Here is a 23676-nt window from a genome sequence, read left to right as displayed (position 1 = left end):
AGACGGCGGCAGAAAGAACTAGAGCCACCAAACTAGTATCTCAAATGACACTACTTTGCCCTTTACTTTTAAAATAAGAAAATGATTTCGGCAATATTTCTACATACATCTTCACCTAGGATCAGGGATGCTGACATCAGAGTTGATTCTACCAAAATGGAACACATCTAATAAAACCGGATCCAGAGTACACTGGGCTGTAGTGGGTGGACCATGAAGAGTGAACCTCGTGAATGTAGCTCCTTCCCACCTTGGTGCTGGCGTAGGAGGACATGGCCTGCTGCTTGAACTTTGGTGCAACATTAAGATGGGTTGTGGGCTAGTTATGAGTTCATAAGTCAGTAACATGATATTCAGTGAAATGAAAATCATGGAAATGTTGGTATCTAACTCTATATTGGGATATTGGACTCCAGTCACCAGCTAATGTGGTCAGCATAGGAGAAAAAAAATCGCTCATGGAGGTCAGGCAGACTACAAGTTGAGGAGAGGCAATTCCAGTTAACTCTAAATCACTCAATAGAATCATCAAAGAATGATACAAGGTTACCCCCATCTACTCATCAGAATGAATAACACAGAAAAGAGAAAATGTTGGTGAGCATGTGGAATAACCAGAACTCACAGACACGGCTGGTAGGAGTGTACGTAGGAACATCCACTTTGGAAATATTTACTAGTGTTTAGTAAAGATGAACATATGCGTACTTTGATGGTTAATTTTGGAAAAGGTGGTATGACGCATGGCATTCTGAGATTGTCCAATCAACCTGGCAAAAATCCAGGACAGGTGAAAGTCAGCCGACTCAACTGAAGGATGCCCAGATAGCTGGTAGAACATTTCTGGGTGTGTCTATGCGGGTGTTTCCAGAAGAGACTCACATTTGAATTGGTGAACTGTGTGAAGCAGATGGCTTCCCCAGTGTGGGTGGGACCAGCCAGTCTGTGAGCACCCAAACGGAGCAAAAGGCAGAGGAAGGGTGGACCCCATCCCTCTGCTTGAGCAGAACCACCTAACATACGGTACGAGGATGCACTGAACTGTTGGTCAGTTGTCTTCCTTCTTGTTGGTCTAACGTGGGGAAGAATAGGAAGAGGAGTCTTGTGCCATGTCCCCTCCTCTGTCTTCCCTGTTCCTTTATATTTCACAGAGAGGGGATGTGACCACGGTCACAGCCATAAGGCCATGAAGATGCAGAACAGGGACTGGAGGGCCTGCAGGATGGACCCTGGCTGGTCTAAGGCTTGTTAGCTTGGCCCCCAGGGGTATCTAGGGAACAGACGCGGCCCTAGGTCTTGAGTTTAGGAATGTCCTTGGTCCAGCACTAGTGAGCTTGGGGTGGGGTGGGCAGCGCTGAAGGTGAGAAGTGAGCGCTCTCTTCAGACCTGAGCAAACTACTTGTCCTGGGACCCCACCATCATACGGTCCTTGTGTGACTGTCCTGCTCCAGAGGAGGTGGTCCCGGCTTAGCTCCGGGCCCGGGTGTTTTGGTTCGAGCTGGGAGGGGGATGGTTGGCCTTCCTGCAGACCACAAGCGGCCTTCACTCTCCGTCCAGCACATCACCCACGAGCCACCCTTGACCCTGCCCCCCATGCTAGGGGAACATGTTGGGTCTGGGGGCTATCAAGTCTGCCGTCCCTGAGGGTGTGGTGAGCTCTCTGCCAAGGACCTTAGTGTGCTGACCTCCTTACCTATCACTGAGATAAGCCAACCTGAAGCACAGCCAAGCTTCAGAGCCTGCTTCAGGGCCACCAAACAATTCCTTTCCCCCGATGAGACAACCGAAGTAAGCAAGGGTCAGGTTTCCTATCAGATAACCACAGGGGCACAACTGTCCACAGTGGGCAGACTAGGGAGACAGTGCCCACTAACAGAATGGCACTGAGCCAGGCCAGGTCCTGCACATTAGGTTTCTCCTTAATCTGAGCCTACTATGGATATATGTCAATATGGTGTGTGCGCATCTATGAAAAACTTGCAGCAGAATGTCTGGAAAACTCCAAGCGCTCAGTAACTGCGATGATAACTACCATCATCACCATCTCTGTGATGTGTCTCCCTCCTCTGTGCAGTCTCAGCGCTTAGCACAGCACTTGGCATCTGGCAGGTGTTCATTAAGGACGCTTGATAACTTCCTATAAAACAGGAGTATCACCCACAGGCCCCTCTGCCTCTCGGGGCTGCCTAGAGCTTGAGGTCTCCCTTCTGGAAATCCATGAGTGTTTCCAAGTAAACCGCCTTCACTCTCCGTCCTTCCACTCCGACGGCCGCAGACCCCCTCTCGTTCATCACCCTTGTTTACTTTCCTCATTGCACTTACAACTCCCTGCATGTTTGCCTTCTCTATCTACCTCCTGGAATATTTCCCACCCTGCTCCACACACACACACACTGAAACATCAGCTCCGTGAAGGCAGGGGTCCTGTCTGTCTTACCTACAACAGTACCTTAAAGCCCAGGATCTTGCCTAGTGGTGAGCTGAGCAATGAATGTTGAACAAACTAATCAACCCAGGAGCCCCCTCCACTCCTGCCACGCAGCCCCCCACCCCATTACCTCTCGGATTCTCTTCTGCCATTCCTCGGTGAATTCGGGAGAGCTGGTGTTCACCTGGCTGGCATTGAGTGTCCACTCAGGGCACTTCCAGGCAGGAAGGGAGAGCATGGCCAGGGAGGGTGCCACAAAAGCAAATGTCCCTCCCTGAAGAATGGGCAGCCTGGAGGAGGGGAAAGGATGCAGTTATCCATAAGACCTTTTAGCACTGGTCTGTCACTGGCCCCAAGAGGGGCCTTTTAATCCCCAGTTCTATCTTAGTTTAGTGGCAACATGAGCCCTGCTGCTCAGTATACAGGGTCCAAGTTAGACCAATGAACCCTGCCAAACTCTGGACAGGTAGAAAAGGGGAAAGACCAGCAGATAGGTTCCTGGTCTTGGAGATGCAAACCCAGGAGGAGAGCCACACCCTGGGAAAGCACATCTGGGGACAGCACAAAGCTCAGCAAACATGTTTCATGGCTGCCACTGTCTCCCCAGTCCCAGAGAATCTTCCCCAGACCCCAAGATCCAAGCACAGCTCACAGGTGTGGTCCTCCCACCAACAAGAGATGCACAGCCTAAAATCTGGGTTGCCAGATTCCTTTGCATCTTCAAAACTGCACAGCGCTCCCAGACCTCTCCCTCAGGCTCCTACTTATCACATGGATAGAACAGGTTTTAGGTCAGTTACCAGGGCGTGTTCCCCAGCCAAGCCTCTCGCTCCTGGTCAGCTTCTCACTCTGGCCTCTGTGAAAACTTCTAGAAGTGCCTACCTGACGTGCCTTCCCTTTGAGGAAAACACAGCCTGATAAGTCAACTTCCAACAACCTTCTCTCACTAGAAGGTCAGGGGCCAGGAAGGCTAACTTACTCCGCCCACCCTGAACACTAGAACTCGGGGAGGCGGGGAGAAGGGGAACAAAGTGACTCCAGCTTCTTAATTGCATTCCTCACTATGGACACCCAGTTCACACACGTTTTCTTAACAATACTAGAAGGGTACTTCTGAATGCAGGATTTCACAAAGACATCATAAAAGATTATTCTTGAGAATGAGCACATTTTATGCAATGAAAATTTAAAGATTATGGAAGAGTTTGCTGCCTATGTGACCTCTGTATCCTGGCTGAGCATTACAATCAGCGACACAGGGCCCCACCCTCAGAGGAGTGAGTGGGCTTGGGTAGGAGTGTGCCCAGGCATGGGGAATGCTTAGAGCTCCAGGTGATTCTACTGTGCAGCCAGGGTTGAGGACAACTGATCTAGATTCATAAATCTAGACCCAAAATGTCCCCAAGTAAAAGGGAACACATTGCACAGATAGGGCAGGAGCACAGGGGTTGTGGTATGTGTAGGCACAAATAATATTTCTTAATTTAAAAATTATGAATCTAAGTATCTTGACAGAGAAGAGAAATATGCTATACTTAGATCTTTGCAAAGTCCCTTTTGAACTTTTAAAAGGAACATACAAATCCTTATATGTGGGTATAACCAGAGAGTACATAATACAGGACTTGTGTTTTAACTTTTTTCTGTAATTCCATATACACGTTTCATTCTTTCAACAGATACTTATGAGGATATGCTATGTGGCAAGCACTGGATGCTGTGGTGATGGGGACACCACGTTGAGTGAGGCAAAACTCCCACTTACATTCTAGTTATACATTTCTCTGGTAGCCCTTTACTAATGACCTACAGTGACTTACTCTCACGGATTGCTTTAAACACCTTATGGTTATGCTTACAAATGCTCCACCACCTTAGGGCGCCACCGCTGTCTCAGCCTTTTCTGTATTACTAGGTTCCAGGAGGGCAAGGATTCACTATTTTTCATTTCTATCCCTCCAGCACTAAGCCTAGTGCTGTAAAAAAAAACCTGCCAACTTGGGATTTTACCATTTTTTTAAGTTTAATAGACATGTAATGAAACTCTAACCAATGGTAATTTGCATTTCATTAAGCTATAAAAGATGTGCGCTCATTTGAGTGATTTTATGTCTATTCTTCCTTGTCTAGAAACTGTCTACTCATTACACTGAATTTTGGGTGCTGTCAAAATATATGTATGAATTCTTAGGATAGCTTTATTTTCATTTTGTAGAAATGTTTTCTTTTACTGTATGAAAGAATTCATCACCAATTCAGAAATTATTTAAGGGAGTATTTCAAAATTTTCAAGTAGTTGAGAACCTTTCTAATTCTGTTCATGTTATTTTCTTTCAAGATTATTACACATAGCTGGGATGATGTAATATGGACATTTTGCCATTTTGTAATTGCCAAATGCCTTTTATGTTCAAGAGCAAGATGATTTTTCTACTTATTTGCATCAGTGTACTATCACATTCTGCCTTTAGGTTCACACAATGTATCAATAAGCTCTTGCCTCGTTATTCTATACCCAGATCTTCTAATTCCATTTGCCATTCCTTCCTTTCCCCCTTCCCACCCCATTTGTTAAGTATTCCCATTCTTTCCCATAACTTTTTATCAGTACGTTTTTGATTGATAGGTAAGTATAGATAGATCTACATACATTTATTGCATTTCTGCCAGTCTTTCTTTCTATGAACTTTCCTGGTACCTGTGTAGAATATGAGCGCTCAGTATCCTTACTAGGCCTTCATTGTTCTATGTATGTCCACCTTCTATGGTGACCTTGATGTGTATCGCATTGCTCTTTTTAATTTTGTAATTAATTTCATCTGCTACCAAGATGGCAACTCCTATTTTCCAAATTTGCACGAGTATGATCACTATTATTCTACAAGTGCCTTCTGACTTAAATGTCTTTCTTGTAAACTACAGCCTGTTGATTTTTAAAAACTCAACATTTTAGATCTAGAAGAGCCCTTTGAAACATATCCAATCTGGCCTTGTCAACTAAAAATGGGGATTTGGGCCCAAGATCCAGACAAAACCAGGATGAGTGCTCAGGTCTCCTCACTCATCACCCAGGTTTCTCACTGCCCCATGACATTGATTAAGAGTATGGCATAGACCAAGTGCAAGTTTGAATCTGCCTTTACCTCTTATCAGTTGTGTTACCTAGGCATGTTGCCCAATTTCTGCAAACAAAATCCTAATAGAATACTAATAGAAGAAATATTATTGAATAAATTAAGGTAATAACAAAAAATAATAAATTACTTAATAAACAAAGACATCTGGTTGAATAAATGGGACATATTCCACATCCCCTGAAAGGAAAATTCAATATTGTAAAGATATCACTTATCTCAAGCTAATCTATAAATGAAATGCAATTATAATCAAAATCCCAATGATGTTGTTTTATTTTAAAAAATGATTTTAACACATCTGGAAAATTAAAAATGTAGGCTTCCCAAGCTAGATCACAATGTCATATATTAAGACTACAGTGTGAAATTGTAAGCCTTGTGATTAGGTCATGTGGCATTCCTGCATATCATGCTACAGTGATCCCAAGGTGAACAAGACCCCCTCTTAGGCTCAGAACTTCCTATCAACCTTCTAAGACCCCACATTTAAGTAGAAGCAGATATTTAAGAATCACCAGACAACCACAGGACTATAGATGACAGAGACCCAAGTAAAGAAACAGATGAAAGTAACTTTTGCAGGGAGAGAAAATTTTTCAAATCCATTCTCATTTATATCTTTGGTAGATAAAAGAAGATTTTGCATTAATAAAATAAGAACAGGCTGCACCAAAGAAGGAACATCCAGAGAACAAAAAAGGCCTTAAAATTAAAGCAGAAATAAAAACATAGGCAAAAATCCCTTGGACATAAACATGAGCAACTTCTTCATGAGCATATCTCCCTGGGCAAGGGAAACAAAAGCAAAAATGAACAAGTGGGACTACATCAAGCTGCAAAGCCTCTGTACAGCAAAGGACACCATCAATAGAACAAAAAGGCATCCTACAGTATGGTAGAATATATTCATAAATGACAGATCCAATAAAGGCTTGACATCCAAAATATATAAAGAGCTCACACACCTCAACAGACAAAAAGCAAATAATCCAATTACAAAATGGGCAGAGGAGCTGAACTTCTTTCTCCAAAGAAGAAATCCAGATGGCCAACAGGCACATGAAAAGATGCTCCACATCGCTAGTCATCAGAGAAATGCAAATTAAAACCACATTGAGATATCACCTCACACCAGTAAGGATGGCCACCATCCAAAAGACAAACAAAAACAAATGTTGGCGAGGTTGTGGAAAAAGGGGAACCCTCCTACACTGCTGGTGGGAATGTAAATTAGTTCAACCACTATGGAAAGCACTAGGGAGGTTCCTCAAAAAGCTCAAAATAGAAATACCATTTGACCCAGGAATTCCACTTCTAGGAATTTACCCTAAGGATGCAGCACTCCAGTTTGAAAAAGACAGATGCACCCCTATGTTTATCGCAGCACTATTTACAATAGCCAAGAAATGGAAGCAACCTAAATGTCCATCAGTCGATGAATGGATAAAGAAGATGTGGTACATACACACAATGGAATATTATTTAGCCATAAGAAGAAAACAAATCCTACCATTTGCAACAACATGGATGGAGCTAGAGGGTATTATGCCCAGTGAAATAAGCCAGGCGGAGAAAGACAAATACCAAATGATTTCACTCATATGTAGAGTATAAGAACAAAGAAAAACTGAAGGAACAAAACAGCAGCAGAATCACAGAACCCAAGAATGGACTAACAGTTACCAAAGGGAAAGGGACTGGGAAGAATGGGAGGGAAGGGAGGGATAAGGGTGGGGAAAAAGAAAGGGGGTATTACGATTAGCATGTATAATTTGGGGGGGGGTGCATGGGGAAGGCTGTGCAACACAGAGAAGACAAGTAGTGATTCTATAACATCTTACTATGCTGGTTGTCAGTGACTAATGGAGTTTGTGGGGGGGACTTGGTGAAGGGGGGACCCTAGTAAACATAATGTTCTTCATGTAATTGTAGATTAATGATAACAACAACAAAAAATGAAAGAAAAAAAAGTTAAAGCAGAAATAAATTCAGTAGAAGAGTTGGAAGACAAAATTGATGTAATTTCCTCCTTATAAAAAAGCAAAAAATACAAAGATGTAAGTAGGAAAAAAAGGAAGAAAGTTAGAGGACCATTCCAGGAAATCCAACATGCCAATAAAAGTAGTTTAAAAAAGAAACTCAGAGGAACTGAAGGACAAGTATTTGCATATTAAAAGGGCATATTTTGTACACAGTATAATGGGTGAAAACAACTCATACTATGAGACATAACTGAAAATTCCCAACACACTGGAATTATAAGGTAGTTCTTTGCAGCTTCTGCATTGTGGGAAGGGGTGGTTTACATAAGGTTTTGGACTTCTTAAAATCACACTGGAAGTTAGAAGATAATGGAACAATGCTTTGAAAATTCTGAAAGAAAATTATTTCCAACATAAAATTGTATACCCAGCCAAACAATCAGGTGTGATAGCAGAGTCAAGACACTTTCACACATGCAAAGTCTTACAAAATTTACATCCCATGTGTTTTCTCTCTCAGAAAGCAACAGGATTATTGTGTTCCACCAAAAAAGAGAAAGATATGAGAACAAGAAATCTAGAGCTGAGAAGTGACATGAAGGGAATTGCCAGCATAAGGGTGAAGTGGCATCTCAGGATGACCTATATAATGTATACCAGGCATATACCACAATCATTTCAAATTGCAGCAAGTCAGAGAGCTTCTGGAGATAGTTCATCAAGAAGATAAAACTGGTAGACTACCTGATGTGAGTGAAATTATTAAGAGATTTAGACAACAGGCAAAAAGTTTAAAACTGAATTAGAAAAGAGTACATAGAAAATCAAGTATATTAAAAATAAGAAAGATACTAACTCCAGGGAAAACAAAAGTCAGGCAGGAAAAGAACTTTGTGATTCAGCTCCCAATAGCATCACAGTCATAATAAAGTAAACACTGGATATTGATCTATGCTGGGAGGGTGAGAGAACAGGATAGAAAGTATGTTTATATGTGGTAGGAGGTGAGAGCTTTGAAAGAAAATGAGATCATAGGTCATCCATATTGGCCATCAATCATTAATACCTAAAACAGAAATGTATTAATTAGACACTTGGGGGAAAACATCTAAATAATCAGCTGGGAGTGATGAGAATGTTTTCCTCTGCCTACTAGAAAAAGGGGGTGGATATTTTTGGTGGGGAACGGAAGTTTGTATTCTTTAAGCCCATCACTACCCACTGCCCTGTGTGTGCCTGTGACACCCTCCTCCACGCAAACTGGCAGTAGATTGGGAGCCATTGCCCATTCCCCTCTTTGTTCTGCCCCAAAGACAAGCATACCCGCCCTTTTTTGCTTTTAAGGGCTCTAATGCTAATCATCACAGAAAAACAAATTGGGGAAACAAAGATAAAAGTAGGTAAAGTGACAAAGGTTGAAAAATCAGTAGTTGTCTCCAGGCTGGAGCCTTGATCCATAGCTTCCAGTCCCCCCTCCAAGATGGGAATGAGCAGCCTGCTGGACTTTTGCTCTCAGGCACAGATTGAAAGGGTATGGCTCACAAAACATGCCCTGATACTTTTCTATTTTAAATGGTTTTTATTTTTCCCAGTTATAAAGTAACATGTTTGTTACCTTAAAGAAAAATAAATAGCAAATAAAGAAACATATAAAGAATAAATTTTAATCGTGGTAATTTTACACCCAGAAATCATAAACATTTTGTATCTCTTTTTTAATCTTTAACCAGATAACCTTTATCAGCACACATATAGTATATGCATTTCATATATGATGTATACCATTCAGAAATAACCTTTAACATGCCCATCAGTCTTTTTTTCTATCTTTAGAAAAATGATTATCAGTATACGTATAATTTCTATTTACAAATTATATTGGTTGCTCTTACAACAGTGAAAAACTCAAAACAATTTAAATATTCTTTCATAAGAAATGACTAATTAAACTAGAATACAATTATATATACGAAAATATGAAATACTAAGTAATCTTTCTTAAAAAGTGCTATTATAGAAATGTATTTACTGAAATGGAAAGATATTACAATACATTGTATATGTTTCAAAAGGTGGGGGGGGTGTTTTTTACCACAATTAATTTTTTTAATTACTAAAAAAAAGAAGACTACAAAACTGTGTAGAGTACAGTGCTTTCCTTGTTGTGAAAAATAAGTTTTCTGTGCCGGGCACTGAGCTAAGTACTATGTGCATTATGTAATTTTATTCTCAAAGTTTTGGAAAAATCAAGAAACAGTTCCTCTTCAAAGAAACATGAGGACTCAGAGAGAGAATAAATGTGAATACTGTCTAGGATAGAAAGGAGAGGGAATGTTAAGTCTCCACTAGGTGGGGCAATATGCTCTGAGCATCCAGGAACCTGGAGATGAGCACCCTGGAGAGGTTTGGCGGAGGGACATGCAGAGTTTGAGGGGCTAGTGGCTAAACGGGGAAGAGGTCAACAGCTGGGACAGATGGAGCTTAAGCTGCTGGAATCCAACCTCGTCTGTGTCATCATTTTGCTCTTCTCTTCTTGAGCCAGTCCAACAGGGGGCAAAGGATGATGTCCAGGGACTTTGCTATGAAATAGTTTGCAATGGGAAGCAGAGCCTCAGGAATGTGGGATGGGGCTGATGAAATCTTCTTGAATTTACAAGGGTCACCGTTTTGTGAAAAAATCTTGGGCACTCTGAGTCCCAACTACTTCACTATCAGACAGAAGACTTTGTTCACCTTTTCATGGAGCTTCCACACCAAGTAGGAAAGGAGCTGCTGAACTGTGGAACAGCTCATACTGCATCTGTAGGTAACTGCCCAGCTTAAACCCAGAGGAGGCAGAAGCACCAGCCCCTACTTAGGGGCGCACCAGCCCCCTCCCTCCTCCCACATGGCTGATTGACAGGTCACTCTTCTATCCCAACCGCCACCACTGTTCCTGCTCTGGCCAGAACTCCAATGGGGCATCCAGGGACTTGGCTGTCAACAGGACAGAGGCAAGATGGCTGCACACCCCTGATGGTGGGCACGGGCTTTCTGCAGAGCCCAGCACTGGGGCAGGGCAGGGCCCAGCCACAGGAAAGTCAGCAGGTGAAAAGGACAAGGCCAGGGATGACTCAGAGAAAACTATGCCCAAGCAAGCACGAGACATCAGAGGGCACTTTGTGGCAGAAGTACTTGCTCCACACTTGAGATATTTCCAGGAAAACAGAAAGGGAGACGTATCACCTGGAACCACTCCAGAAAAAGAAATGACCAGGTAAAAATCATGAATAATTCCAGAGATGGTTTAAGATGCAGAATTATGTATTGACCATATTTGATTTCCTTTAGGGATGGCCTTTCAAACTTAATGTGCTATTTTGAAATGAACAATGATGTATGACCTTACATGTATTTCAGAAGTGAGCACCAAAGGAAGGAAGGCCTTGGGAGATGCCCCCAAGACCCCTGAAGTCATTTCAGGGAGGCCTCCATCCATGCTGCCTAGGATTGCAGCTGCCTCCCCACCCAGGGCAAGGCCCTTGTTAGTACTCATATTAAGAGCAGCAGTTATTGCCTCTTATCATTCCCTTTTGATTATTTCATTTGGTTTGGATCACTAAGAACTTTTGAAATCTTATTGCAACATGAGCATTTTTGTTTCTAATGTAGAAAAGTGCATCAGTAAACACTGATAAGCAGATAATAAGCAATCAAATCTACTTGGTCTTTGATTCATAAGCTATCAGTTAAGTTTTACAATCAATAAAGTCTTTGGCAGTTACTCACCAGCATCTGAGAGGGAAGCTTATTTCCATGAGTGAAACCAAATGTAAGTTTATCCCTGCCCCACCTTAGTCTACTGACATTAGCATAATTCTATTTCTTAATTTTATTCCCCTCATTTGCATGTTTAATTAGGGTACAAGTTCTTTGAACCCTAACTCCAGATTAGTTTGTGTTTCTCACAGAACTTACCAGAAAGCTAGGCCTACAGGCACATTGACTACTGATTATCCAGTTGAAATACGGCACTTTGTCATCCTTTCTGTTAACACCATAGGAGTCCACAATATAGGTGTCTGTATAGATGTGAAAAGGACTTGCAGATATTGTATAATTAAACTCCTTCCTTTTGCAGCTGAGAAAATTGAACCTTAGAGAGGGTAAATGACTTGTCTAGATTCCCATAGCACAGAAGCCAGGACTAGAATTCAGGCCTCCAGTTTCCAGGCTTTTCTGTAATTATAATTAATGCTATTTCAGGTTTTGGCAGGGCTCACAGACCCAGAAGAACTTTGTGTTTGTCATTCTCCCTGGACCCGGGGCTGGGGTGGGGGCTTCTGGGAATCCAGGCAGGTTGCTGCAAAGATAATGCTCTCTAATCCTCCTGCAACATCTTAACATTCCCAGAACCAATCCTGGAATTTGGGGAGAGGGGACCCTAGATTCTAGGGACTGAGAGAGAAACCAGAGCAAACTTTACACTTCTTTTGAGTCTTTGGTGAGAATAGAAAGAAATCTTGGCCTACAGAGATGGTGACAGAAGAAGGAAGATGGAGAATGGTCCAAAAATGTAGGCCTCTGCTCTCCCCATTCTGTGCAGAGAAAGGAAGCATGTATGTGTTGGTATATCTCCAGAAATGACTTGCAAAGGAAACACTTTGGAAAGTGCCTTTGATTTGATTTAGGCAAAAAAGACCTAGCTAAGAATGAATATTCTCCGGATGCTGTCGTGGAAACAGCTGGTCAACCTTGTATCCATCTATGCCTGGGTGGTTTGATTCAAAAAACTGATTCGAGTTATTTTCTCTTAAGATGGGTCAGGCAGAAGTGCATTGTAGGGGATGCTTTCCATTTTCCTCAGCAGCCCCAGGGCTGAGCACAGGCCTGGCACTGATTAGGTCAAAAGCAGATTTACAGAGAAGGGCCCCTCACTTGCCTGGCTCCTTCTAAAGTCCAGGGAGGGCCCTCTGCAATGTGCTCGCAGCCATGTGTCTTTGTGAACTTTGCAGAAGTAAAATATTTCAGCCACATTTGGCTACAACTACTATCTCTTTCCACTGCTGCCTCCCTAAAGCTAAACCTTGCATCAGATGGCATTTGAAAGGCCAGGAGCACTTTTAGGATCTGGCTAAGGGGAAGCTGAGCCAGGATAAAATTTACAGGATATACAGTTACAAGTGTAGTGTGAATTTGAAATTTCTTTGAAAGGAATTATGTACATGATTTTGAAAGGGATCGTGTAGAATTCCTGTGTTTGACAGCCCTGCATGGCACAAAGCCATAGCAGTACTACAGTCTGTGTGTGAAGACATGATAATGCATCCTGACCAGAAGTTGTGACAAACAAGTTTTGACTAAGCCACTGTAGGAGGATAACAGAATTATCTTCCCTTCTCTTTGTAAAAGGAACAGACAAAAGTACAGTCGTATAATGTAAGAGGAAAAGTATTTTAGAGGAGTATAAGAGAGTTAAATAGTGAAAAATACACTGTAATTTTGAATTTGTAGTGTTTATCTGCTTTTTCAAATTTGTGACTTGTGATTTTGTTTCAATTTAATAATGTTCTGTTTTGTAAATAATTTTGTATTCATAATTTTGTGTTCTTTTTCTTAAAGAGGACATCAAAAGTTATATAAACTTATAAATGTCAGACTGAATAAATCCTGTGCTGTCCTTGGACCAGATGCTAAATAAGTGTTAAAGGAGGAACACACAGGACTCACGGATAGGAGGCGAGGGAGCTGAGCAGGAAAGTTCTGGAAGACCCATAGAGAGGAATCTCCTGAGCAGATGGTAACCCAAGAAGCTACTGGGTGGGGTTTAGGGAATCAAGGTGGGGGACAGGGAGTGGTGGTTGAGACTGTGAAGAGAGGATTTGTGGAAATGAAGAGGTCCAAAGACACATTTTCCAGGCTTCACAGTTTGTCTAAACAGCTCCAGAGCAATAGGGCTCATTTCACTGAGGCTACATAAAAACCTGATGGATGTGATGGTTTAGAAAAAGTGGTGATTCCATTGGTTATAACATTGATCACTTCACTGATACCGTAAGGGAGCAAGGACACATTACCACCGGCCTTATTTTACAGGACCTACACCACACAGCTGGTTCAGTGACTCTCTCTTATCCTGTCTATGCAGAACAGAACTCCTCTTCCCTGCTTCACTGGGAAATTTCCTGAATAGAGTTCGCTGTATTTGTTGCCCTGGTGGGTCAGGGCTGGGCATTTGGCTTACACTGTACCAGTCAGAGCTCTTCCCTGGAATTTCAAAATGTGGGAGTGGCCGAGCTGTACTCACGTGCTTTGGGTAGATCATTGTGAGGACTGCCAGCAGCCTGGCTATAGTCAGTACAGGAAGCCTATCCACAAGAATGGAACACAGGCACTGGCAGAGCAATGAAGAGATAGCCCTGTCTTCAGACTAGGCAAGGAGAGCCCCTGGCACTTAGCCTGGTGCTCTAGAGGACTCCACTCTGGCCTCCCCTTGGGAGGTGTCTGCAGTCACCTTGGGACTCTGAATAAATGCTGTGAATCCCTGTGTATCCTTCCCCTTTGAGTCCCAAGAATTCTCTACCCAAATGGCCCTGAGCCTCTTGCAGAGCCTGTTTAGACTTCTTTCCCAGGTCTGTACTGCTGAAGGCAGACCATGATGCAGATATGCACATCCCTAGACCTGAAGAATGACCAAGGGTCAGCTTCTTGGGGAATATGGTGAGGGGTGATGGCAGATGGATCTTGGATATGCAGCTTGAGATATCCACATTCACACATGTGAGACCATTTGTGACCAGGAGCAAAACTTGAGGTGGGAAGGTCACCAGCTGCGGACTGGCCCTCCCCATGCCACCAGGTTTCAAAGCAGAACTTCAAGATGTTAGGGAATTCTCAATTCAAAGCTGGCCTTCCCAGAAGGATGATTAGAACATATTTTATTTAAGAGTGTTTAAGCTTGGTTATAGGTTTCCAATATTTAGACAGAGAGTGTATGGGTCTCTATTTGTGCTCTTGCCCTGTGTCTCACAAATATTAGTAGAGACAAAAGAAATAGCAAAAACCCCAGAGGCATTTGAGTCTCTGGTTCAACATGTTCCTGATGCATGATATGCCCTGCCTTTCTCTTGGCTTGATCTTATAAGTTAATAAAGAACAAATTTTTAACCAAGTTAATCTGGATTTGTGTTTCTTTGATCAAGAATCTTAGCTAATATAGACAGTAAGTGTTGGAGCTAGGACTTGAACCCAGGCTCTGATTCCCAGTCCTGTGCTCTCTCTATCATGTCATACCCACTTCCTAACCATCTCGCTGGCTATAAGCTAAGCAAATCTTGCTACACCTGTCAGGTAAAAGTCAGAACTCATGTGAAGGAATTTTACCTACCTGACTCCAAAAAGCACTTGCAGTAGAGTGCAGATACCAGAAACAAAGAAAATGGTGCTGATGAGGTAGCTCTGGGTTAGAGGGTCATGCTGCAGACACAGGTCCTTGGCCAGTATAAGTGGCACTGCCACAATCCCCCCCAGGGCTGTGAGGAAGTGCTGTGGGTAGAGCAGAAAGTAGACATTCATGTAGATGCTGTGGCTGCATACTCCCTCATTCCCACTTCTACTGTCAGAAGAAAGAGCTTGGCCTCTGGTCTCATAGGATCTGGCTATAAGCGACAGGCAGAGATATAGGCAAGCAGTGGGAACTAGGAGGTCCTGGCAGCAAGAAGCAGGAAGCTAGCCAGAGGCTTGGAGTTCAAGGGAAGGATCCTAGCACTGGGAACCTACATCCCAAGTAAGAAACCAAGACATAACCAGAACCAAGGAGGAGGCTTTAAGAACAAGAAATCAAGAGGCTCAGTATGAAAACAGGGTACAGAGTGAGGGCAAGACCAATACTCAGCAAGGCCTAAGCACATTCTCTAGGACAGATCATATATTAAGTCACACATCAGCCTTAGCAAATTTAAGGTTGAAACCGTACCAAGTATGGTACGAAAGTAGAAACCATAATGATATGAAAGTAGAAACAAATAACAGGAAGAAAATTTTAAAATTCACAAATTTGTGGAACTTAAGCAATGTACACCTGAAGAACCAATGAGTCAAGAAGAAATGAAAAAATATCTTGAGACAAACAAAAATGGAAACACAACATACTAAAACTTATGGAATGCAGCAAAAGCAGTCCTAAGCAGGAAGTTTACAGTGATAAATATCTACATTTAGAAAGAAGAAAGATCTTCAAACAACCTAATTTTACACCTCAAGGAAATAGAAAAAGAAGAGCAAACTAACCTAGTTAGCAGAGGGAAGGAAATAACAAAGATCAGAGCAGAAATAAATGAAATAGAGGCCAGAAAAACAATAGAAAAAATTAAGGATACTAAGAGGTGTTTTTTGAAAAGTTAAACAAAGTTGACAAATCATTAGCTAAACTAAGAAAAAAAAGCAGACTCATATAAAATCAGAAATGAAATATGGAATTTCTAATACCATTGAAATACAAAGGATCGTAACAGACTGGTATGAATAATTACACACAAAGTGGGATACCTAAAAGAAATAGATAAATTCTTAGAAACATACAACCTACCAAGAATAAATCATGAATAAATAGGGAAATTCAACAGACCAATAATGAGTAAGGAGACTGAATTTGAAATAAAAAATCTCCTGATAAAGAACATTCCAGGACCGGATGGCTCCATTGATGAATTCTACTATACATTTAAAGAAGAAATAACACCAATCCTTCTCAAACTTCAAAAACACTGAAAAGAAAGGGACATTCCCAAACTCATTTAATGAGGCCAGCATAATCCTGATACCAAAGCCAGATAAGGACATAAGAAAAGAAAACTACAGGCCAATATTCATGATGAATATAGATGTAAAAATTCTCAAAAAAATATTAGCAAACTGAATTTAACAGTACATTAAACGGATCATACATCATGATCAAGTGGAATTTATCCCTGGGATACAAAGATGGTTCAACATTTGCAAATCAATAAATGTGATACGCCACATCAATGAAATGAAAGATAAAAATTATATGACTACCTCAATTGATGCAGATAAAGCATTTGATAAAATTCAACATTCTTCCATGATTAAAACTCTCAACAGATTGGGATTAGAAGGAACATATGTCAACATAATAAAGGCCATATATGACAAAACCACTGCAAACATCATACTCAATGTTGAAGGGTTGAAAGTTTTCCCACTAGTATCAGGAACAAGACAAGGGAGCCCATTCTCACTATTCCTATTCAACATAGTAGCCTGGAGGTCCTAGCAGAGCAATCAGGCAAGAAAAAGAAATAAAAGGCATCTAATTCAGAAAAGAAGAAGAAACACTGTCTCTGTTTGTAGATGATACAATCTTCTTTATAGAAAACTCTAAAGATTTCACCAAAAAAACTACTAGAACCAAAAAACCAATTCAGTAAAGTGGCAGGATATAAAATCAAATTACAAAAAAGTTGTTTTTTCTATACACTAACAATGAACTATCTGAAAAAGAAATAAAGAGATCAATCCCATTTACAATACCATCAAAAAACAATAAAATATCAAGGAATAAATTTAACTAAGGAACTGAAAGATCTGTACACTGAAGACTATAAGACATTGATGAAAGAAATTGAAGACACAAATAAATAGAAAGATATCCCATGTTCATGGATAGAAGGAACTAATATTGTTAAGATGTTCATACCATCCAAAACAATCTATAGATTTATTGGCATTCTTATAAAAATTTCAGTGACATTTTTCACAAAAATAGAAAATACAATGCTACTGTTTGTATGCAACAGCAAAAGGCCCCAAATAGCCAAAGCAAACCTAAGAAAGAAGAACAAAGCTGGAAGCATCATAGTTCTTTACTTCAAACTTTGTCACAAAGCTAGACTATGTATCAAAACAGTATGGTACTAGCATAAACTAAACACATAGACAAATGGAAAATCAAGAGCCCACAAATAAACCTGTGCATATACAGTCAACTGATATTTGACAAGGAAGCCAAAAAACCTACTATCCACAATGGGAGAGGATAGTCTTTTCAATAAACGGTGCTAGGAAAACTTGATAACCACATAGAGAAGAACGAAATTGGACTCCTATCTTGCACTACTCACAAAAGTTAACTCAAAATGGATTAAAGACTTAAATGTAAGGTCTGAAACAGTAAAATTACCAGAAGAAAACATAAGGGAAAATCCCCTTAACATTGGTCTTGGCAAAGATTATTAGATATTACACCAAAAGCACAAGCAATTAGAGCAAAAATAAACAAGTAGGACTACATCAAATTAAAAAGAAACAATCTGCAAAATTAAAAGGCAATATATGGAATGGGGGAGGATATTTGCAAACCATCTCTCTGATAAGGGGTTAATATCCAACATTTATAAGGAAACCCATACTGCTTAATAGCATAAAACAATCTGATTTTAAAATGGACTAAAGACTTGAATAGACATTTTTCCAAAGAAGATCTATATACAAATGGCCAACAGACATATGAAAAGATGCTCAACATTACTGTTCATCAGGTAAATACAAATCAAAACCACCACAAGATATCACCTCAACACCTGTTAGAATGACTATCATGAAAAAGACAAGAGACAAGAAGTGTTGGTGAGGTTGTAGAGAAAAGGAAACCTGTTTGTAACGTTGGTGGAAGTGTAAATTGGTGCCACTACTGTGGATGTTCCTCGAAAAATTAAAAATAGAACTAGAGCATGATCTAGCAATCCACCTGTGGGTATGTATCTGAAGGAAAGGAAAACACAGTATGAAAGAGATCTCTGCGCTCCATGTTCACTGCAGCATTGTTTACAACAGCCCAGATGCAGAGACAACCTAAGAATCCATCAGTGGATGAATGGATGAAGAAAATGTATATATGTACAATGGAATACTGTTCTGCTATGAAAAAGAAAGAAATTCTGCCATTTAAGATAACATGGATGGACCTTGAGGACATTATGTTAAGTGAAATAAGTCAGACAAATACCATATGATCTTCCTTACATGTGGAATCTAAGAAAAACAAAACAAAAAACAAACCCATAAATACAGAAAACAGATTGGTGGTTGCCAGAGGTGGGGGGGGGAGTGGATTAAGATGATGAAAATGTGTAAACTTCCAGTTATAATATAAATAAGCCCTGGGGATGTAGTGACTATAGGTAATAATACTCTATGGTATATTTGAAAGGTGTTTAGAGAGTATATCTTAAAAGTTCTTATAACAGGAAAGAAAAATTGATAGCTCAGTATGGTGATAGATATTAACCAGACTTACTGTGGTGATCATTTTGCAATAATCACATATGTCAAGTCATTATGTTGTATACCTGAAGCTAGTATAATATGATATGTCACATATTTAAATTACAAAATTTAAAAACAAAATTAAAAAAGTTCATTGGGACATGGGATATCATTCCATTTACTCATGTCTTCAGTTTCTTTCCATCAATGTTTCTTATAGTCTTCAGTGTATAGATCTTTCACTTCCTTAGCTAAATTTATTTCTTGGTACTTTATTGTTTTTCTATGCTATTTTCAGTGGGGTTGATTTCTTGATTCATTTTTCAGACAGTCCATTGTTAGCATATAGAAATGCAGCAGTTAAGCTTTAGGGCCCTTTAACTACTTCCTCTATCCGGACCCCAATTCCTCGTCTTCCATTCTTCTGTGTTCCTTCCTCTAGCGCTTTTCTGTATTTCTACCTGTATGCATCTGCACTTATCAAAATGACATATATTTTCAACTTTATCCAAAGAACATGTCTGCAGTAGTATGGAGATTTGAAGACATCACTTGCAGTAAAAATGTTCTAAGCTATGGCATCCTGCCTAATTCGTGGGGATTTTTTTGTGGATATACACCTTTAAAAGGTTGTTTATTTTTTTCATTAAATGGCAAGGTCAGTGCTGCAAACCTGCTTTTGTTTATGCTAAAGCTAGCAGACTCAGATACTTCCCTTGCCCTAGGGAACACTCCATCTCCATTTCTGGATCCTGGTTACATGTCATCTCCCAGTTTCAGGTCACCTTAGGTTTTCCTGATATACAGCCTCTCAATGTGCATACCTTATTTAGACCATTTTCTCATCCTTTCCCCATTTCTATTCCAGCTTCTAATTTGCTGACCTATCAAATACATGTCAAAGTGTTTGTAAAAATTTTGTTTTATCCCCTGTGTAAAGAGATAAATACATCCTCATTTTGAGAAAATTAACATAATTCAGAATGGTTGATTACAAAGCAGAATGTGCGGCCACATCTCACCTTGGTAACATCTTTCTGAACATCTGTGGTCAATACCCCCAGATGCAAACACACAATTTGTATAAATGGGATCAAACTATGAACATGATATTGCAATGGGCTTTCTTAAATTAAAAAATATATCCTTAAAGTTTTCTGAGTCAGTGAATATAATAGATCTACATTATCTATTTTATTGGCTCATAATACTTTTAAAATAGGATGACACTTGCCTTTCTCATTGTATAGAAAAGCAACAGCAAGCAAACAGAAAGTACATCCCATCCCTGACACCCCACATTGAACATCTTTATAAAATTAAAAGATATCCTCTTTACAAAATTAAAGGAAACACATCTATGAGGTTAGAAAATTCATGCTACAAAACAATTACAGAACAGAAAGTGCAAGTTGAAAGCCACTCTCCCTTTCCTAGTTCTTTCCAAGACCAAATATGTTTATCAGTGTGTTGTGAATCCTTCACAACACAAAATTACTACATATACTTCTTTCTATCTTGTATCTCTGTTTTTAACACACAAAAAAGATCACCCCATGCACAGCTTTTTCACTTGCTATATCTTGGAGAATATTCCCTAACTGCAAAATAAATACATCTTTCTCTTTTTAACAGCAGCATGAAAAACTTGTTTGTAAGGACGGGCCATAGTTTATTTAACCAGTTCCCTAGGGTGGTCACTTCGGTTGTTTCTAGGGTTTTGTTAGTTTGTGGCATGGTTTGATTTTACTATTACCAACAGTGTTACAAGAACATTTTTGTGCTTATCTTAACAAGTCTTATAGGCATATCCACAGAGAAATTCTTACGCACCGGCACTGATTAAAGGGTGTATATGTTTTACATGCTAATAGGAATTACCAAATAGTCATCCACAAAGGCTGCAGCAAGTAACATTTCAAAAAAAGTATTTCAGATTGCCTGTTTCTCAAAATTCCCCAAGCACTGGTTACCAAACATTTTAGTTGTTGCCAATCAAATAAATGAAAATTGGGATCTTGAAAAAAATAATAACCTAGTCAGTGTCCCTGATGTGACCTATTAGTTCCCCTGGTCCACTGACCCCACCCCAAACTCCTGGAGAGAAAGAAAGACAAGGACCCCCTGGGGTCCTCCTTGTCTACATGGAAGACAAGAACACGGGCAACTGAAGTCGGGGATCTTGACTAATTTGAGCTGGTGTGTGTTGACCTGGCTTTTGAGGCACAGCCTCTTTGGACCCAACGCTTGCCGGGTGATGTTACCTGGATCCCCAAGAAGATGCAGAGATACCATGGCGGGATGTCCAGGATGCCATAGGCCAAGTGGCTGCTGCTGGGAGTCCTGGGCTTCCCGTCCTCCTTCCGGCCATCGCCATCACCCCTCTGCTGGGAACAAGAGAAGGACACAACTGGGCATTTTAAGAGCAATCAGTGGACTTCCTGATTCAACCACACAGAGGGCTGGCCTTCCAGAGGCCTCGGGGACCACCACTGGCCAGCTTGGAACTTCTAGGTCCAGACTCAAAAGATGAGTGATTTTCTACCTGCAGCAGGACCTGCAGGTGAAGGCGGGGGCCACTCAAGGGGAGTGGGTGCCTTGTTGAAGCCCTGGCAGAAACGCAGCTCTGTGGAGGAAGAGAGGTGGGCCCGAACAGGGGCAGGTGTCCCTCTCAGACAGTCGGGTAAATGGGGATCCCATCAGGGAGCCCTAAGTAGGTGCAGCCCTAACACCTGTCATGGCGGGCGTAGACTGTGCCATCTCCGTTGTGGAGAAAGAGGCCCATCCTCCTCCTCCGTGGGGTTAGAGCCCCGGCAAACACAGAGCCTAATTCCCTCCCCAAATGTGCCCATCCTGGCTGCAGAGAGAGCGGCACGGTGGGTTGGGCCTCCCAGCAGAGGGGCTGCAGGCCCCAGTCAAGCTTGCTGGGGGCGGGCCCAGGGCAACGCAGCTCTGAGTCACTTTGTTCCTGGGGTTCTAAATAGCATATACTCATTAACGTTCTAACATTTAGGTCCTAAAACATAAATGTGAATTTTGCTTCTGCTTATTGATTAACTAACTAACAACCAACTAACTAACTAACTAACTAACTCTCTGAAACATCATGCTTATTCTGTTTAGACTTCTGAAAGGGAAGGTGTAGTGATGGTGCCCGGTACTTGGGTAACACATGAAAGAAGCCATCTGTGCCTAACTAAGCAATAGGCTGGAGGCTGCTGAGGGGACCCTGGGCTTTGGGAAATGCCTGGAGGAATCAGTGGGGGTACAGAGGGAAACCAGGCTGCAAGGGGCAGGAGACGGAGAGGCTGACTGACGGACTGACCGGGTGGTGGGCCAGGGGACTGATTCCGGGTGGGTGCCGAGAGGACAGCGTGCTCTTGGAAGGAGGCAGGTGTGGTCTGTCACTCCCCGCTCGGCCGGCAGAGGCACACCACTCCATCTCTCCGGCCTGTCTCCCCCTGCAAATCTGGGACAGATGTGAGGACACTCTAGGACCCAGTGGGCACAGTGTGTGTGGCATCCTGTTGTGCAATCTCACAGATGAGCTCACAGGGCTGCAGCTGTGTGCTCCACCAAGCAGCTCACCTGGGCCCCTCTCCCAGGGCCCCCCGGAATTCTCAGGAAGGTGAAGGGGAGGGAATCACTGACTGGGGGGCCTGGTGGTTCTGGACCTTCTCATCTTTTTTCCTATTAGGACAGGAGCCAGAGACAAAGACTGTTCCCAGTCTGATGACCTCTGAATATTCTAAGTTCTGTCTTGATACCACCTTAGACCACCTGAAGGTTCTGGAAACCATTTCTGCATCTGTTTTGAAACAGAGGTCTGGCAAACTGACCCTGCATAATGCCCCACATGAATATAATTTTTTTAGAATTTAGAGCTGGGGATAACTTGTCTTCCTTAAGAACGGCTGGTTCTTCCCTTCCAAGAAGAGTATGTGACTTCTGTGAAGCCCACCAGCCGGGGGTGGGTGGTAGAAGGCACATAGCCTGATCAAAATGTCTTTTTTTGTGAACTGCCTCATATCTCCTATGTAATGAGATGGGGCAAAAAACAGGCAGATACACAGTGTGTGAAATTTCCTATGGGTCAGATTCAAATGACTCAAATCAGTATTAAAGATATACATGGAAACAAGTGACATTCCAAAGATATTTTAGAGCAGGCCTACTCTGATGGAGGTGGAAGATGCCCCATCCCAGGGTGCATCCAAATATGGGGAAGGCTTCTATCCCAGGAGAATCCCCTGTGCAGAGAAGTTTGTGGGTGACTCATACAGCAGCAGAAGAAAGCCTGTGGAGGAGTGAATTCTTAAGGAAATGCCCCCTGCCAGTGAGCACTGGTAAGAGAAGAGAGTCCACAGGCTCGCCTGGGTGCAGGGGTCTATCAGCTCAGTGCATGAGCCAAAATTCACTGTAAGACTTGATCAAACGAGGCATTCTGGTGAGCTGGGCACTTCTCGGTGCTTTGCAGCTTGCAAGGAGATCCGGTGCATCCTCTCATTGCCTCTTTACCATCTGATCACCCCAATGTATAGAGGAGGAGACTGAGGCTCAGTGAGGGCCCATGGCTCATCCAAGGTCCAATTGCAAACATGGAATGGAACCCTTCCTTTCAGGTATTGAGGGCAGTGGCCCACAGGTGTGTCCCCGTGCACACAGGGACAGCCCTCCAGCTCTCCGCAGCAGGCAAGCCAAGCAGAGAGGGGATTGGTGCGAGGAGAAAGGCGATGTGAAGGGGGAGCTCCTGAGGGGAGGACTAATCCCTTGCCCTCTGCTCCATCTGTACCATGCACAGCCTTCTGTCCCCCCAACCTGACCCTCTAGGCTCATTTCCTGACACCCCCATTCACCTGGCTTT

The 23676-nt window shown here is 41.9% G+C and overlaps 1 protein-coding gene across 11 annotated transcripts in view; it reads right to left on the bottom strand.

Annotated features, from left to right (window-relative positions):
- The window catches only part of LOC108408587 (solute carrier family 23 member 1-like), a 38933-nt gene that overhangs the window by 12905 nt on the left and 2352 nt on the right, over positions 1 to 23676 (bottom strand). For 4 of the 11 annotated variants that reach the window (XM_037019607.2, XM_037019608.2, XM_073238412.1 and 1 more), the window contains 4 exons: positions 22138 to 22281; positions 21077 to 21199; positions 14914 to 15071; positions 2559 to 2718 (listed from right to left, as the gene is read on the bottom strand). In XM_037019607.2, coding sequence (XP_036875502.2) covers positions 2559 to 2718; positions 14914 to 15071; positions 21077 to 21199; positions 22138 to 22281 — 585 coding nt within the window. Of the gene's footprint in view, positions 1 to 2558; positions 2719 to 14913; positions 15072 to 21076; positions 21200 to 22137; positions 22282 to 23676 lie in introns of those variants that run through there. The other 7 variants (XM_017678714.3, XM_073238413.1, XM_017678720.3 and 4 more) reach the window with 7 other exon arrangements.

The sequence above is a fragment of the Manis javanica genome, chromosome 6, assembly GCF_040802235.1.
Source record: "Manis javanica isolate MJ-LG chromosome 6, MJ_LKY, whole genome shotgun sequence".
Classification (NCBI taxonomy): domain Eukaryota; kingdom Metazoa; phylum Chordata; class Mammalia; order Pholidota; family Manidae; genus Manis; species Manis javanica.
This window is presented reverse-complemented; position numbering and strand designations above follow the sequence as displayed.